Source organism: Tachysurus fulvidraco, chromosome 19, assembly GCF_022655615.1.
Source record: "Tachysurus fulvidraco isolate hzauxx_2018 chromosome 19, HZAU_PFXX_2.0, whole genome shotgun sequence".
Taxonomy (NCBI): domain Eukaryota; kingdom Metazoa; phylum Chordata; class Actinopteri; order Siluriformes; family Bagridae; genus Tachysurus; species Tachysurus fulvidraco.
Genome location: NC_062536.1, coordinates 3,796,913 through 3,816,254, shown reverse-complemented (window position 1 = coordinate 3,816,254; position 19,342 = coordinate 3,796,913). Strand labels below are relative to the sequence as shown.

Below are 19,342 nucleotides of genomic sequence, written 5' to 3'. Positions count from 1 at the left end.
AGCAGGACTGATCACACTAGAGTTAACACGGATACATTGGTGAACTTAAAGTGACCGATTCAACAGAGGGAACTGATGATTATATGGAATGTAGGTCATTTGAAATGAAGTCCGGCGGCGATTAAAGGTTAGTCATGTGAACCGGGGCTAAAGGAGAATTCCACAGATTCCTTCTGTGTAACAGTCACTGTATTAAAGACAAGTGACACACAGGAGCAGAAGGCTAGTGATACTGTATATACTGAATAAACACTGAGAACCACATGCATGTGCATCCTGAAGCCTTCGACATGTGACCATGTGATGTAGGACACTTAACACTATGACGTCACAATGCAGTCTTCAGATGTGGAATTAGTGCCAGTCTGTTATTGGACCTGTGGAGTCATGGACTTACTGTGTAGTATGGTGTCCATGGCATATTTCTGGCTTTGTCTGACACTAATATATATATATATATATATATATAAATTATTAGATTCAAACTAGTCCGGGGTGCTGAACAATGACCAGACTTCAAGGTCTAGAACTTGACTGAAAATGACTTAATGAAATAAAAATGATCACCATGGTTGTGCCCGTGCTCTCGTTTTATCTACAGACATCCATGATATCTATTTCAAGCTAAATAGATCATAGAGTTGCTGATGTTTGAATGTTAGCGAGGTGCTCTTTCTAAACATTATAGTGTCGGTACATGTCGGAGTTTACAATCAGGAGTCACTTCACAAGTGAGGACTCACATTTTGGTAATGGTGTAGACTCTTGAACTGAGAACGTGAACATGTGAAGTCAAGTCACCTTTATTGTGACCACTGTTCTATCATTTTAACTCTATGGTTAGTGGAGAAAACACTTTATTCAGTTTTATTAAGGTCACCAACATAGCACCATCGAGTGCCATGGGTGAATGAAAAGAAACACAACTAGTACACACTATTTAAGTACACAAAAAGTACACTTAGCAGAACGTTGTTGTGGAGTTTGTGGTAGCTTTGGAGAAAAGGTTACCTGTAGCTCCTGACTGCTGTCACAAGCTGATGCACAGACGGGATCACACGAGGTTTGACATAAATGAGGCAAGAAGAAGTGAACTATTGCTGTATAAGTGTATTTACAGTCACTTATACTTTATTAGGAACATCTGCTCACTTATACAGTTATTCAGGTATCAGCCAATCAGGTAACAGCGGTACAATACAGTAAATCATACAGTCAGTTTATATTCACACGAAACATCAGAATGAAGAAAGCGTCTGATCTCTGTGACTTTGGTATCAGATGGGTTGGTTGGAGCGCTGCAGGAACTGTCGAGCTCCTGAGATTGCACACACAACAGTCTCTAAAAGGTTTTACAGAATGGTACGGAATGGACCACCTTCTGTGGTGAGAGAACGTGCAGACTGGAGCACTTTGTTGAGGAGACTATGTCTATAGAGTCTAGTCTGTACTCAAACGAACATTCTTTACATCTGTTGTGAGCAGAAAAGCATCTCGATACACACATCAAACCTTGAGGTGGAGCAGTTACAACAGAGGAAGACCACATCAGGTTCCACGTTCAGCTAAGACCAGAAATCTGAGGCTGTAATGGGAACAGACTTCCCCTAAACTGGACAGATGGACACTGGAAAAAAGACAAGGTGATATTTTTTTTTCTAATTTTCAAATGTCCAATTTGAGTGAGTCTGTTCCCATCATAGAAGCCTTTATTATCACCACATATACATTACAGCACAGTGGAATCCTTTTCTTCACATAGCCCAACTGAGGAGGTTGGGGTCAAGAGTGCAGGGGCAGCTATGATACAGCACCCCTGGAGCAGGAAGGGTTGAGGCCCCAGCAGTGGCAGCTTGGCTGTGCCTTGAACCCCGACCCTCCGATCAATAACCCAGAGCCTTAACCAGTTGAGCCAAAATATCATAGCTTCAGATTCCTGGCTGTTAGGTGTGGAACCTGATGTGGTCATCTCCTGTTGTAAACTCTTCCACCTCAAGGTTTGATGTGCTGAGATGTTTGTCCCATCACCACGCATTTAATGAGTGATTATTTCAGCTACTGTATCCTTCCTGGTTGCTTAAAATAATCTGCCCCTGCTCCTCTGGGCTCTCTTATCCACAAGGCATTTCCAACCACAGAACTGTCTCACGCTCTGTGATTTTTTTTCCACCTTCACGTTCTAGTATAAACTCTAAAGACTGTTGTGTGTAAAAATCTCATGTCAACAGTTTCTGAAACACTCCAACCAGCCCATCGGGCTCCAACATCCATGTCATGGTTAGTCACAGAAATCAGACCTTTTCTGTATTCTGACGTGATGATAACTGCAGTCCTAGTTCTCCATCTGTATAATTTTAAGTTATACAGCTGCCATGTGTTAGGAAATGAGGTATCCAGGAAATCCTGACCCCTGAAATTAAAGTATCCCTTCCCTCACCTTTGGAAAAAAATCTACACCCATTGTGATATTGCCTTTGTGATAACTACCACGTGTACGATCTTACTCTAACTTTAAACTGTTATGCTAATGGTATTGTACTGTGTGACTGAGCACTAGTGAATAAAGCAGCTTGGTTTATATATCACATCATTTTCAATGCATTCACATTTAACTTTTCCATGAACAAAAAAAAAAAAAAGCAAAAACACAAACACAAACAAAACAAACAAAAATAAAACAAAACACCATGGCAAAGAGAGAGGGTTGGATTTTAATGTGCTGACAATTTTGTAACTGCCAGATTCGCTTAAAATAGAGAAAAACAAAACAAAAACTGGGACACCAACATATACATAAATCTATCAGACAAATTAAAATCAGCAGGCATCATTAACTACATCTAGAGCCACGAGACCAAACACACCCACACACACACTCTCGCTCGCTCACACACACACACACACACACACACACACACACACACACACACACACACACACACACACACACACACACACACACACACACACACACACACACACACACAAACCCCAAGGCTGACTGAACAAATTCAGCCATAATGAAACTTAGCAAATAAATGGATTCTTTGCCTGGTATAAAATGGGAATTAGACAAAAATAAGAACAATATATTTCTATTTCCTCTAAGCAACCAGCTCTCTTTAAATAAAACAATTATATTATATACAAGAGAGAAGGCATTTTGGCCACATATCATATATATGGATATTTACGGTGAGGATTGTAGCGATATTTACTTCCGTCATAAAAAATAATGATGATGGAGTTTGAAGGAACAGTTAGTATACAAAATACTGAAGCCAAGCTGTTCTAAAATGATTCTCATTAAATAATAAAACCGACAATTTTTTTGTTCTCTACATCATAGAAAACATAGGCAAGTGACATTTGTACTTGTACAAAAAAGGTTGTGTTTTCCCCCTCCCCCACCCCCCCAATTACAAGACACAGCTACTTTACAATGTTTACACTAGAGAGGGTTCCTACAACACATTTCACATCTAGCAATGGATTTGGATAGTTTCCCCTAAAGGAAGGAAAATGAAACTAAGATATAGGAATAAGGCCAAAAAAAAAAAAAGAAGAAAAAAAAAAAAGAGAAAGTCGGAAAAGTGCATCCCTTCAAATTAGCCATCTCGATTGCATAAAGAAACAGCATTAAAAAGTAAAGACCTGGTCCATATACAAGGTGTTTCACATTCAGCAACATCTCTCTCTCTCTCTCTCTCTCTCTCTCTCTCTCTCTCTCTCTCTCTCTCTAGAACATGGAAAGAAATCTACAGCCCCCCCCCCACCACCACCACCATTTGGTCATATACAATTACATCATTAAAATAATTTAAACTGAAAGTTTCTCATCTCCGGTTCTCTGCACTGCTTCCCCGCTCCCAACACACCAATTATCAAAGCCCTTACCGTGTTGGGTCGAGTGTGCAGGAAGCGGGAGAACTGTGCGGGGTCGCGGGAGACGAGAAACGGACAATTTAAATCTCGTCTTTTATTTTATTCCCCCCCCCCCCCCCCGGTTAAAATAAAGACACGCGAAGCTTTATAGAGGCTACAGACTAAAAAACAGGTGCATACACAGAACACAGGGTAGAGTGAGAGTTTCTTCCTCTCTTTTCTTTTTATTTTCTATCACTTTCTCACTCTCACTTCCCCCTCTTTTATTCCCCATCTGTTACATTCTCTCATTATCTTTATCAGTGCTGGGGTTTTTTAAACATCTCCAACCTGGTACAGTTACGGGGTTTAAGGAGGAGGAGAAGGAAGGAGGAGTGTGTGGGTTTGGACGGGAGGAAAGAAGCTTTGGCTTCTCAGTGAAGCAGCTCCTCGACTTCACTCTGCTTGAGCCTGGCATTGTCTCTGACCTCGTCAAAGGTGTACGTCTTTACGATCTTCCCGTTATGGAAGACTGTGTGCAGCAGATCCTGAAATGGAAGACAATGGTATAGAAGATTTTACTCTATCCAAAGCAGAGAGTTGACTTGACTGAATGAACTTACTGCTTGGAAGGTACGGTGACATGAAATGTGGAGTTTTGAGAAACGGCCAATGAATAGCTTATAAAAATATTTGGCCTTAACTGTATAAATACATGTAAGTGAGAACAGAAACTAAACCTAAACATAGTACCTTATAGCTCTTATAAACATGGCCGTTTCCTCACCCTCACCTCTCTTTTTTTCGTCAAGTTGCTGATATTAAAATAAAAAAATGACACTCCAACGTCCTAAAGACTTCCCCTGACACCCGAGACCATAAACAGATCCTTATATAAAGTTGTACCAGAGCTTCTGTTTGTTATTAGCATTAGCTGTAGCTATAAAGTCAAACGATACATGGTAAAAGTCGTACAATCGTAATGTCACAATAGGGGTAGACTTTTACCTCTCCGTACTCCTCCAGCTCACCCTTCCCCTCCTCTAGGGTCACAAAATCTCCACTCTGTGTCATATGCAGAGATAGACGACCCTTCTTTGACCTCTTGTTGGGGTCTGCTACCGGGTCTTTGAAGACGTTTACCTGCGAAGAAAGCATGAAATTAGATTCGACCTGATTATACAGGTTTTGTCTGATATGGATTTTATCCCATGCAAAATTCATCCGAGCGTAGACGGGGGTGGAGTGAAGAGGTGGTGTCTATAAAATGACTGACAGGTGATCCGTCTTTACACAGGCAAGGCCTAGACACCTGCACGGCCCTCAGCACAACAAAGCGGTTGCTACTGAATAAGCAGGGGAATTAAACACCAGTAATAAATGGCGGCTCAAACTGATCAAATATTTAATGCAGTGTCAAATGTCAAAGCCTGGAACTGGACTGGGAAAAGGAATAAAGTTATGAAACTGGAAATGGCTGAATTTTATTACATTTGTGTGATTTACTGCATTGCTGCAGAGCTAAGACGTAGAACTTGACTATTTAATTGTCTTTATAAACGTTTCTATCGAACCTTGGTATCTTTGGACAGGAGAAATTGCTGAATGTGCTATTATAAGTATGGAGTGATGTTCTTCACCAGAAATTAGGCTCTCTTTCGAATTCTATGAAAGGAAATTCTTGCATTTCGGCAGGTTTTGCCTATTCCCTTGAAGGGTGTGAATAATTCTTGAGTTGACCATCTTGCTTTTTTAAATGCCTGTAAACTAAATTACAATCATTGAGGTCGATGCGAGCCGAAGCGATGCTACAAACTGTTCACTAGTAACTTTTCACATGCATGCGTACACAACATATTTACACCAGGCACATATATGTACGGACTCCATTCTGAAACAGCACTACAGGGTGAATTTAAGCGGTGTTACTACAAGTCTCACCCCCAGTCCATTTGTCACCACGTAGCTGCACTTGAAAGAGCAGTTAAGAAGATCTCGGGTGAGTTTCTGCAGAAGTGCGCCTCCTGATCCAAAGGAAATGTTTTCGATGCTCCACCTGTGCTCCTTCATCCCCTCCACGATCTACAGCATGAGCAAATACAAAACCACCAGCTAAAGCAAACACTGCTGACATTCAGTGTGAAGAAGAAGAAGAAGATGAAGGCCCTGTTTAGGTAACCCAGAGCCTTAACCATCTGAGCCACCATAAAAGAGACCATACCTCCTGCAGTGTATTGATGTCCACTCCGTCACCCTGAATGACCCGGATGTAGGGAGGAAGCACCTTGTAACCTTTAGAGTTCTCGACAGGAAAGAATTTCTTGCCTAAAATCTCCAAGACCTGTAAGATAAGGCAGTGATGATCATGTGAGCATCAGTCCTTTATCCCTGTGGAATACATGCGAACATGCTGATGGACCTGGCCAGAGAAAGGTTCATTTCCTCATTACCTTCAGTACAGTGTCTAGAGGGTTCCCGGAGTCTGGCCGCACCAACAGAGGAGCATCAGCGCTGCGTTTCTCCACCAGCTCCCTCAGATCCTCACCCCAGATCTTCTCGCAGGCATTGTAGATGTCATAACTGTCGCTGACTATGGACACGGGCACCGATGGGAACTGCTTCACAATGTGCTCAAAGGCATCTTTCTCGTGGTCTTTACCCCATGCTGTGATTGTGCTGTGAAAAGTGGAAACATGGGGAAGTTGGAGTCAACTGTGATTTTAGTACAAATGACAAAAATGAAGAAGTTGTTCATGCACACACCCACGGCTTCTACTTAAAGCTTATTCATGCTAGCTGTGAGTCACGGGAGCCACATGGGGGCAGCACAGTCCACTATGTTATGGTCTCAATGACAGCTCAGTAGCATTACCCACAATGCAATGCACCATGAATTCAAGCAGCACAAATGGTCCAGAATGCAGGAAGCAATTCTCTAGGATAAGCACACACACACTCTATAATATGAAATGTAGTGCAGAGTGGGAGGATACTGCGGGATACACAGCCCAAGCCCGGATGTGCTGTGCTGAACCTCACAGCCATGTTGTTTTACACATGTAGATCTGGTTATACATGCACATTACACCAAGTTAGCATGAGGACTGATGACTGTGGACAAACCTACCTGTGTTCTGCAGCTGGAACAGAAAATCCAGGCACTGGGTCTTTTGTGCCATAGTACTTTTTAACGACACCAATCCCAGCCACCGTGTCTGTTCCTTTGAAGTTCACCAAGTGTGCCGAGGCGCCGATGCCTGCAGTCTAGACCCGAGAGCCAATAGGATTCATTCGTTAAATCTACATCACTGATAAGTGTAATCACAACCGGGCCAAACGTATTCTTACTCGCCTCTTGTGATGAAACACCTCTGTAACCAAAGTCATGCAGCTTGTACTCCAGTCCTTCCAAACTTCCTGATGTTTCCATGAGATGCTTGGCCAGGATCTTCTTCTGCTCACGGGAGTTGGTGGCGACCGTGATGGGATACCAGCTCTGAACCAGGATAGTCTTTGGGAGGGGACATTAGGAGAGATGTTTATAATCTATAGCCTTTAATAGTATTCTCGGTACGGTAAGAATCCGTACGTAAGACGATCACCGTTCTCCTTCACTGATTTCCTGGCATATTTACACGGTTATTTGGCAGCGTCACTGATAAACATGGTGAAGAAACAATAATGAGAGTCATGTAGCAGGAGATTAGCTGATGCCTTACAGAGGAAGACACGCACAGGGTTGAGGCAGTCACATGCTTCAAGTATTCCCATTCCTTCTCAGAGGAAAAGAACCTAATGCAGTACTACAGAAGCTCAGTAACGTCTTTAACACATAATGATGCCGGTCATTAAAACCTGAAATCTTGAGCTTCATGACAAATACATACGTATATTAATCGAACGCTCATAATAAAAAAGACAAACAATTCTGAAGTTACAACATGGCCAAAGTTGAAGGAACAAACAAAGTAGTATCAAAAGTCCCAAAACATCAAGAACAGATAAGTGACGTCTGGCTGAGAGATAAGACAGTCTGGAAGCCAAGGGCATTTTTCCAAGGCCTGTAAGTTTCCCCACTACACAATCAGTCAGCATGTTGATATGGTGACATCCAGCATACAGAGTGCAGGACGACGCTGTATTTTCTACTGTCGCTTTTCAAATTCTAAACCTGCTTATTTACTTGCTTATTTTGTCGAGCCAAATCCAAGCAGTTAACTTAATGTACCTTCTTTAAATGTAAGTTTGGATCCTGGCATCATGGTGACTCGGCATTTGCGTCACGGGTTGCTCAGGTCACCAGTTTTGAAAACTATTAAGTTATCAGATTACTGTAAGTAGTATGTTAGCACAGCTGTGGCTCTAATTAACCTGCTGCTCTACAATACAAGTGATGACACATTCGAGCGACTTCCTTCATTTCAACATGTTGTTGTTTTTTAAGACAAGGTGTTCTGTTATGATTTTAGTTGTAACCTAGCAGTCACTAAGCAGTTGCTAATTTCCACACAGCTGGTGTAGCCAGGCTCACACACACACACACACACACACACACACACACACACACACACACACACACACACACACACACACACACACACACACACACACACACACACAAACACACAGACGTGGCACTTATTGACTCGAAGTGTTTCAGCCAGCCAAACATGCTGAGATAAGTATTATTATTTAGAAATATTTTCACTATCAGCCGAGATAGAAACTCAACAATCAGTCGGAGATTCTTTAAATCCTATAAACATGTACAAAGACACACACACACACACACACACACACACACACACACACACACACACACACACACACAAACACACACACACAAACACACACACACAAACACACACACACACAGCGAGATGAGGAGAGTGTACCTTCAGTCACCAGAGCTCCACTTTCCTTAAAAGATCTTGTATTGTTTAACATGCAACAGTAATAGTATTTATTTAGAACAGTTTGACAGTGTGAGAAACACTGACCTCCACCCAGTTAGTCAGCCAGTAGCACTCGGGATCTGTGTTCTCCACGGTGAAGAGGACGTTTCCACGAGGAATCACACTCCCCTCTGGCACAGCCTTGATCTCGATAGGCAGATGGCCGTCATACTTCTAAAGTCAGAAACCACAAATACACACAGCTTATAAACCCCAACTTACGGTGTTTTTCATGTTCCCTATGCAGAAAATTCATGGAGAGAGAGAGAGGGGGAGAGAGAGAGAGAGAGAGAGAGAGAGAGAGACAGAGAGACAGAGACAGACAGAGAGACAGACAGAGAGAGACAGACAGAGAGAGAGAAAGAAAAACAGACAGACAGACAGACAGAGAGAGAGACATACAGAGAGAGAGAGACAGAGAGAGAGAGACAGAGAGAGAGACAGAGAGAGTGTGTGTGTGAGAGAGAGAGAGAGAGAGAGAGAGAGAGAGAGAGAGAGAGAGAGAGAGAGAGAGAGAACAATAAGCAGGTTGGATATGAAAAGCTTTAATTATTATAAGAGGAAATTGTTAATACAAGTCCTTCTAAAAGACATTTGACATCCCTGTAATCGTGTGTCCCCACTTGTGCTCCTGCATGGAAGTGGACATGTAAACCTTGACATGATGGATGTCAAACATAGATGTCCCTCCATAAGTACTGGTACAGCTTGGAGTTGGTGCGGGTGGAGGGGTGATGTGTTTTTATTATTATTATTATTATTATTATTATTATTATTATTATTATTATTATTATTATTATTATTATTCTACACTGATGACACTGAGATCTAAAGAAGGTATGAGGTGATCAATCTAAAGATGTCTAATGATCTTTAGTTGATCAAAACAACTGGAACATAACTAATAACTAAACTGTATTTCCTGTTGCCCAAGTGTGTCCTGTTAGACTGAACCTTTACACTAGAAATAGCTCTGAATGTTTACTTTAGATCAGCTTGCACCAAACGGTTCAGACTGCATTTGTTCTTCAAAACAATAAACTAACCAAGACCAGAGAGACGTCTATGGGGGACTATCGGTCCTTTTTGTAGCTAAGGAAAAGAACCACCGGTGTAACAACCAGACATCCGACATATTGGTCAAGAAGAAGAAAGACAATGATGACAAACATTGTGAGAACTATGGGGAAAAATAAATCCCAAACAATATGCAGTGATGTCACCCACAACCTCCACAGGACAGAAGGACAGAAGTAAATGTCCCAATCTAGCTTTCAACAGTAAGAATCAGAAGTCGCAAAGAAATACAGAGACGTCTCTGGTGTAAAGCAAAAACAACGGGATGGCTCGTGTTGTTCCGATACTTTTGGAGAGGACTGGACGACTTTACTGAAATAACTAGTGCATGAATGTGGGGAGACGCCTAAATACACGATACAGGTAGGGACAAGATAAGAGTTTAGTACTTAGGGTTTGATGTAGAAATAAAAAGTTCAGTCCAGGAAACTGGATATAAACGATTGTGTACATGAAGTTGTTCTGATGATGCAATAAGATACGTAAAACACAGACTAGTGATCTGAACAACTGCTTACACGTTCGGTTAACATTCTACCACAAGGACGTACCTCCAGTATGTAGTTCCAGCCTTTCTGGTTGAACACGTCGTCTTGAAAGTGTTCTCGGTACACCTCCCGTGCCTCCTGAATCTTCTCGGGGGTGATGACCTTCCCTGTCAGCCACGAACCATCACAGAAAGTGTGTGTCAGTGTGGGAGAAAACAACAACAACAACAACAACACTTTTCCAACATGGTAACCAAACTACACCTGGGAAGAAAGGAAACCAAATTCAGCAGGAAGTTTTAGTTAGATCATCCGGAAATGAATAACGTAAAAAAAGGTGATAATTCCACACCGCATTGTGTGAATGAAGTGCTTAAGGAAAAAAGGTGGGAGGAAATTCTGTCGAGCATCCAGTGACGTCATAGCTAACAGATCTGCCTGGTAACAAGAAGTGGTGATTTGTGTCTGCTCTGTAAGGTGTCGTGTTTAACCTACAGGGGGTCTCACCGAGGGGATTCAGGGAACTGGGGGTGCGAGACACACGTGTGGCAGATCAAGTAAAATGAAGAAGATGCAGTAAAGCATGAGAAAGTGGGCGTGTACATCTGGTAACCACTTCCTGATGTGTTTCCTGGTGTGCAGGCGATCATCGTACTTAAAGCCAATTAGGTACTGGTGCTGTTGGTAATAACGTTAATCGGTGCTCTAAAATAAAACAACTAAATGCCTAAAGCTGTATGTTGATGTTGACATGACACAGAGAAATAAATACATGTCAAAAACAGGCTGGGATTTGTCCAGGCCACCACACATACACATGTAAACAAACACACATGCTGGAGCTCACACTGTTGCTACAGAGACACACGAATCACACTAGAGATACCTTTTAGATATTTGTAAAGGATGTACTGCAGGCCGTAGAAGACCGTCTTTTCATATTTAACCTTCCGGGTTTTGGACGGATCCGTCTTCTTCTCGCGGCATTCGAAGTAGGAGTACACTTTACTAGTGTTGGGCGGGTATTGTTTATAGTGTGTGACCTGTAAGAGACGGGTGAGAAACATGCAAGCATCAGGTTTAATGTTCAGCTGAATCACAACCGAGTTCAGAAGAACAAGTGGAGAGGAGATAAAGAGAACATCGGGTCGATTCAAATACGTGTGAGGTTTTACAACATAACAGGATAATGAGAACAAGGACCCAATAGCAATATATTTTATTATATTTCTCTTAGGAATTAGCAGTGTTCCGACTCGGAGGTGAACCTGGGGGTCAGTAAGACTATCTACATCCCCACAGACTTGATGGAAGCAGAGCCCAGACCCTGAGCTGTGAGGCAACAACACTGCACCTGCCTTCAGTATCTGTTCTACACCCTAAACGTGGGTCTAGAGTTTCACACCTGTACCATATGCACAGAGTCACTGTATTCCAGCATACAGACATCCTGATGGTTAACAGTGTTAACTGAACCGTGTTAACTGCTCTGTTCCCCTGCGTGCAGCAGTGACCTTTTCTTTAAGGGCAGCACTGGACGGACTGAGAGCCGCAGGAGGGTCACTCCGTCACACGCTCCGTCACACGCTTCCGCCTTCCATTTTAGCATCTCAGCTACGGTTTTCCACGACCGCTTGCTTTACTGGGTCTCTCTCGCTCTCTCTCTGAACAGCTGTAGCCAGGCTGCACATGCGCAACACGAGAAGGAGGGGAACCACATGCTCTCTGTTCCGAGGACACAGCAATGGCGAAGAAAAATGCACACGCTGTTTTTAAAGCACTTCTATATTCCAGAGGTGCTTCAAGATCAACATATCATCCGAGGCCACTTTATTTATTTATTTATTTATTTATTGGTTCTCACCACACTGCTCATGTTTCTATAATAGTATTCTTTACTGCTTAACAGGTCCAATGTCATCTGAACACAATGACAGCCATGTGGTTATTTAACCAAAGTGCTAAGAAGATATTATTTCCAAAACCCCACACAAGCTATCCCATAAAAAAGGGCCACCTCGCACTGACCGTACACAGCAACACAGACATGTTGCGGTGATGCTGACCAACACGGACATAGGAGCAGCTGAGTGCCAAATGGAAGTGTAAACATAAGCACATAACGTCTGCACTAATACCTGTAATAACTGGTAACTACATTTCCCATATGTACACAGCAGCAGTCTTACTTAGAAGCTAACACTGCCCCCCCCCCCCCCAGTTCTATTTTCTCCAGCACATCTTCGACTTGACACAGTGCCACTGCCACTAACTCCATCTATACGTGTGTGTGTGTGTGTGTGTGTGTGTGTGTGTGTGTGTGTGTGTGTGTGTGTGTGTATAGAAGGCACATGTTGGGATCTGTACTGCATGTGCATTTCAACCAGCCATGCACTGTCCAATTAAAAAAGATCAGCTTGCACCAAACGGTTCACTCTATTCGTCCTTCTGCCAAAACTTGAGTTTGTAAGGCACTTTTCTAAGTGTAGGATCCACTAAATGTTGTCAATTATATAATTAATCCTTGCACAAGGTCATGATCTTAAACAGGAAACCTTTTTCTAACATAATCTGCCACACCTAGAAATCCATTCATACTGCCAAAATACTCGAGAGGCAGGTAAGTGAGAGTATGTAACATAACGACACACACACACACACACACACAACTAAACCTGTTATTAAAAAATAAAAAAAATGGAACTGTGGTCATCATCCAAGGCCTCGTGCTCATTCAGGAGTTTACTGTACTCCCATTCATGAAGCGGTGAATCAGGAGCCTGTATTTAATATTCATTACAGGAAATAAAACGTTCTATCCAACCATATAACCCATGAAAGCCTATCATGCTGCTGTTCATCATGTTCTTGGCTGTCCTCACTCATAATTTACTGTAAACATGTGAACACAGCATCAGGTTCATGCTACTGTACTTTAAGCTGCGTCATTCGATTCCTCACACTTGTCCACTAATCTACATCCTGCACTAATGTACACTTCATTTAGTCTTTCAGTTGTAATATATCAAATATTTCTAATTGTATATTTGCACATCCTCCATTTGTGTAAATTCACATCTCTATTCTTGTCTACATCCAACTGCTTGTTTTATTTTTTTGTAAATGTATTATTGTTTTTATTATTATTATTATTATTATTATTATTATTATTATTATTGTTATTAATAATAATATTTTATAACCTTTGTCTCTTATATTTATGCTTCTTCTCTATTGTTATTTTGCACCAACACACCAAGACAAATTCCTGTACATGTCGATCCTACGGTACCAGAGAACGTCACAAGCTCGTGAACTTATGAAAGCTGTCTGGTATGAGAGCTTCGTCCTCTAATCTTACACCTCTTCACATCACATGAGACACCATGAGCTGTAAATAAACCTTACCAACATGATCAAACCCACTGCCTGGAGCTGGTTATAGACTTTAACCAGAAGACAATGGAAATTTACAGCACCTCGGTCAGCACAGTAATCATGTAGTGACCTCTCACTGTTAGTGTGTGTGTGTGTGTGTGTGTGTGTGTGTGTGTGTGTGTGTGTGTGTGTGTGTGTCATTGAGACACTATCCTACAGTGCAATGTTTGCTTGGTTTCACACACACATCAGCTATACGTTGCTATGAAAATGAGCTGATTAGCCAGGCATGTGCATCCTCATCCTCACGTGCTTCAACTCAAGTGCGCATTTCCATAACTGAAAGACTGCAAGTTAGCTTTCACTTTCCTGAGTATCAATGCTTTCAGTTTTGTTTCCAGGAGCAAACATGATAAAGCCAGGACATTATAAGTCCTACTGTATACACGAGGAGCTCATAATGTTAGCTGCAGTCAATAATGTACAGGAGAAATCTGAGCCTCATTATCACAAATTACCTCACATTACCTCATTATCACACATTACCTCATTATCACACTTTTCCTCATTATCACACTTTTCCTCAGATTACCTCATTATTACACATTACCTCATTATCACACATTACCTCACATTACCTCATTATCACACATTACCTCACATTACCTCATTATTACACATTACCTCATTATCACACATTACCTCACATTACCTCATTATTACACATTACCTCACATTACCTCATTATCACACATTACCTCATTATCACACATTATCACATATTAACTCACATCACCTCACATTCTCATTATCACATATTACCTCACATTACCTCACATTGTCTCATTATCACACATTACCTCATTATCACACATTACCTCACATTACCTCATTATTACACATTACCTCACATTACCTCATTATCACACATTACCTCCTTATCACACATTAGCTCACATCACCTCATTATCACATATTACCTCACATCACCTCACATTACCACATCACATATTACCTCACATTACCTCACATTATTTCATTATCACATATTACCTCACATCACCTCACATTATCTCATTATCACATATTACCTCACATTACCTCACATTGTCTCATTATCACACATTACCTCATTATCACACATTACCTCACATTACCTCATTATTACACATTACCTCACATTACCACATTACCTCACATTACCTCATTATCACACATTACCTCACATCACCTCACATTACCTGATTATCACACATTACCTCACATTACCTCACATTATCTCATTATCACATATTACCTCACATCACCTCACATGACCTCCTGCTTGTCTGGAGGACCACACTTGCCTTACTGCTCTTTAGAAAAATATTCACTCTACCTGTCATATCCTCCTCCCAGTCTGGCCTAGCTAGATCTCTCACTCACTCACTCACTCACTCACACACACACACACACACACACACACACACACACACACACACACACACACACACACACACACACACACACACACACACACAGATCCAGCGCCTTCACAAAGCCGAGCCGCTGATACCATGGACGTCTCCTCACCTTGTACGAATCAGTAGCTAACAGTATGTTGAAGTCCGTATCCCTGGTCTCCATCTTCCCCTTGACTGGAGGTGCCGCTGTCAGCTCCGTTGTTCTCGACGCTCTCCACAGGGGGAACTCACAACCAAGCACGTAGGTGCAGAGCGCGCGCACAGGGGCGGGACTTATACACGGAATGGAGCGTTACTGGTGACGTCTCACAGTGGGCGGGGCAAACCGAACAGCCTTGTGTCTGGTCTAAAATGGAGGATTTGTGATCACTTCAGTTAGTCAGAGACATAATGGTGTCGAGTTTTATTTACTCTAATGTTACAGCAGAAATCTGAGTGTATGATTATTTGTGATATAATTGTACAGGATTTTCTTTTATTCGTCCCAATAATAGTGCAGTGATGTAGTGATACTGGGGTTATATTCATGTACAATATGGCAGCAGGTCAACATCCTGAATGTCAGGGGCTGTTTACAGGAAAGTGTGGGGTATACAGGGGGCAGATACAGTATCACACCAGGTCTATTAACAGAGTGAGAAAAGATCACGTTCTGTGCTAAATCATCATGTTTAAAGTTTAAAGTTTACAATAGGCTCAACTTTCACTCCTGGTCCTGGATTACACTGTTCCTGGAGTACACGGGTCCTGGGGAACACTGGTCCTGGTCCACACTGGTCCTGGAGCACATGGGTCCTGGTGTACACTGGTCCTGGTCCACACTTGTCCTGAAGTACACTTGTCCTGGAGTACACTGGTCCTGGTTCACACTGGTCCTGGTCCACACTGGTCCTGGTGTACGCTGGTCCTGGTTCACACTAGTCCTGGAGTACACTGGTCCTGGTTCACACTGGTCCTGGTCCACACTGGTCCTGGTGTACGCTGGTCCTGGTTCACACTGGTCCTGGTGTACGCTGGTCCTGGTTCACACTTGTCCTGGAGTACACTGGTCCTGGTTCACACTAGTCCTGGTCCACACTGGTCCTGGTGTACGCTGGTCCTGGTTCACACTGGTCCTGGTGTACGCTGGTCCTGGTTCACACTGGTCCTTGTTCACACTGGTCCTGGTCCACACTGGTCCTGGTGTACGCTGGTCCTGGAGTACACTGGTCCTGGTCCACACTGGTCCTGGTGTACGCTGGTCCTGGTCCTGGTGTACGCTGGTCCTGGTTCACACTGGTCCTGGTGTACGCTGGTCCTGGTTCACACTGGTCCTGGTTCACACTGGTCCTGGTCCACACTGTGGTGTTTTCACTGCATTCAATTCCCCTGGTTTAGCTAATGTAAAACTCTTTCTGAAGTTATTAAAAAAAAAAAAGAAAAAAAATTAGAGTAGGATGTGTGAGTAAACCAGAAAACAGTGTGGAAACATGTACATACTCCACAAAGACAGTACTTTGAAACCTAGAAATTAGCCCTAGTACTTTAACACAACAATGGAGCATAAGGAAACTCATTCATTCCACAAATACACTGACCGCACCTGTAACCTAATAGCTGTTACTTTTGTTGTTACTGTGTAGTCAATACAACGCTTACAGCTGTACATCTGTTGGCGAAAGACAAAAAAGCTAACAAACCGGTCACATTCTGTGCCATTTATTTACATTGCACAACCATTATAACTTTACTAATATGACAGATACACAGCATAAATGTATTAAAATAAAGATGACCACACATGGTGCCTCGGGGGTTTCCTCCGGGTTCTCCGGTTTCCTCCCCCGGTCCAAAGACATGCGTGGTAGATTGATTGGCATCTCTGGACAATTGTCCTGAGTGTGTAAGTGAATGAGAGAGAGAGAGAGAGAGTGAGAGAGAGAGAGAGAGAGAGAGAGTGTGTGTGTGTGTGTGTGTGCGCGCTGCGATGGGTCGGCACGCCTGAGATTGGCACAGGCTCCCTGTGACCGGAGGTAGTTTGGATAAATGGTAGAAAATGAGTGGTGAGAGTGAACAAAATGCAGTGAATGAACAAAAGAGAAATCTAAATCAAATCGTCCTTTGCCTTCAAAACAGCAGCTGTTCTTCTAGGTACACTTGCACACAGTTTTTCAAGGAACTCGGCTGGTAGGTTGTTCCAAACATCTTGGAGAACTAACCACAGATCTTCTGTGGATGTCGGCTTTCTCACATCCTTCTGTCTCTTCATGTAATCCCAGACACACTCGATGATGTTGAGATCAGGGTTCTGTGGGGGCCGTGCCATCACTTCATGCTGGTTTGAAGGCAAAAGTAACACCAAATATTGATTTGATTTAGATTTTTTTTTTGTTTGCTCACTTTACATTTTGTAAAAGCGTTCTTTGTTGACAGTATTTTTCTCACCTGCTTAAAACTTTTGCATATATACATATATATTCTTATTCTGATACATACATATATATATATATATATTCTGATTCATATATATATATCAGAATCAGAATCAGGTTTATTGGCCAACTGTATGTAAGGAATTTGCTTCCAGCTATAGACATAAATACAGAAAAGACTTAACATAAATACTACAGACTATACAAGACAGATGTTGTGATACAATATTTTCAGTTTGAGTATTAAATATGAATACAGAATATATGACAGATCAGTTATGTACATAAAGTGTGAGAAGTTCATGGAAGTGCAGATAACAATATTGTGCGATATTATGCTTTTTGTACAATATATAGCAGCAGTAGTGTGTGTAACATACACGGATGATGTGATGACTGACAGTTCTGATAATGCAGTACTTACAGGTATAGATATGAAGCAGCGAATATAATTATGGCGAGTTGTTAATCAGGGTGATTGTCTGGGGAAAGAAACTGAACCTGTGTCTGGCAGTTTTGGTAAGCAAAGTTCTGTAGCGCTGCCAGAAGGGAGGAGCTAAAAGAGGTTGTGTCCAGGGTGCAAAGGGTCAGTGGTGATTTTTCCTGCCCGGTTTCTGGTTCTTGTATGGTACAAGTCCTGGGAAGTGGGCACTGTATAATTCCTGCTGTTTTTATTGAGCGTTGCAGTCTGTTCCTGTCCTGTTTAGTTGCTGCTCTAAACCAAATGGTGATGGATGTGCACAGGACAGATTCAATGACTGCAGTATAGAACAGGATCAACAGCTCCTGTGGCCTTTGTGATCATGGAGTTTATGTTGGACTCCCATTTCAGGTTTTGTGAAATGAAGGTGCCCAGAAACTTGAAGGATTTCACACATGACAAAGGGCTGTTGGATGTTGTGAGAGGGAGTAGTGTTGAGGGGTCTTTCCTAAAGTCCATCATCTCCACAGTTTTGAGCACCAGCCGCTTCACCTCCTGCTGGTATGCAGACTCGTCGCCATCTTGGATGAGACAGATGAGTGTAGTATCATCTGCAAATTTCAGGAGTTTAACAGTTTGGTCACTTGAAGTGCAGTCATTGGTATAGAGGGAGAATAGCAGTGGGGAGAGGACACATCCCTGAGGAGTGCCAGTGCTGATTGCCCGAATACTGGAGGTAACACCTCCCAGTCTCACCTGCTGTCTCCTGCCTGTCAGGAAGCTGGTGATCCTCTGAAAGATGGCAGGGCGATGGCAAAGATAAAGTGAGTTTTAGGAGTTTGGATGAGAGAATTTCTGGAATTATTGTATTAAAAGTCAACAAACAGAATCCGGGTATATGTCCCTGGGCAGTCAAGGTGTTGCAGAATGTGGTGCAGCCCAACGTTGACTGCGTCGTCCACTGATCGTTTGCTCGGTAGTCAAACTGTAGCAAATTTAGCATCTGTTCTGTTACAGTTGTGTTACTGTACTGTTAAAGATTTAGCAGATTTAGATCTTTCTGTTCAAAGGTCTTCATGACAACAGTCAGAGTGACAGGCCTGTAGTCATTCAGTCCAGTGATGGAGGGTTTCTTGGGGACCAGAATGATTGTGGAGAGTTTAAATAATAATATATTATTATTATTATTATTATTATTATTATTATTATTATTATTATTATTATTATTATTATTATTATTATTTATCCCTCATACTCATTACTTTTCAGTTTCATAAAATGGCTC

General features: G+C 42.1%; 1 protein-coding gene across 1 annotated transcript; it reads right to left on the bottom strand.

Moving 5' to 3' along the window:
• Positions 1 to 2,690: 2,690 nt before the first annotated feature.
• Positions 2,691 to 15,490, bottom strand: nampt1 (nicotinamide phosphoribosyltransferase 1). Its single transcript, XM_027151013.2, has 11 exons — positions 15,335 to 15,490; positions 11,271 to 11,427; positions 10,448 to 10,551; positions 8,865 to 8,993; positions 7,217 to 7,375; positions 6,992 to 7,128; positions 6,315 to 6,540; positions 6,086 to 6,205; positions 5,806 to 5,946; positions 4,873 to 5,007; positions 2,691 to 4,412 (listed from the first exon to the last, which is right to left on the bottom strand). Exons 1-11 carry the CDS (start codon positions 15,386 to 15,388, stop codon positions 4,299 to 4,301), a joined length of 1,476 nt encoding a protein of 491 aa, XP_027006814.1. The 5' UTR covers positions 15,389 to 15,490; the 3' UTR covers positions 2,691 to 4,298.
• Between the last annotated feature and the right edge of the window lie 3,852 nt (positions 15,491 to 19,342).

What these genes read in the sequence shown, in the direction of transcription:
- nampt1 (XM_027151013.2), bottom strand. Translation starts at nt 15,388, where the DNA reads ATGGAGACCAGGGATACGGACTTCAACATACTGTTAGCTACTGATTCG. An exon ending in CCTTTACAAATATCTAAAAG is followed by an intron (nt 10,552 to 11,270) that starts GTATCTCTAGTG and finishes CGTGGCTGACAG; the next exon opens with GGAAGGTCATCACCCCCGAG. An exon ending in GGCTGACTAACTGGGTGGAG is followed by an intron (nt 7,376 to 8,864) that starts GTCAGTGTTTCT and finishes CCCCTCCCAAAG; the next exon opens with ACTATCCTGGTTCAGAGCTG.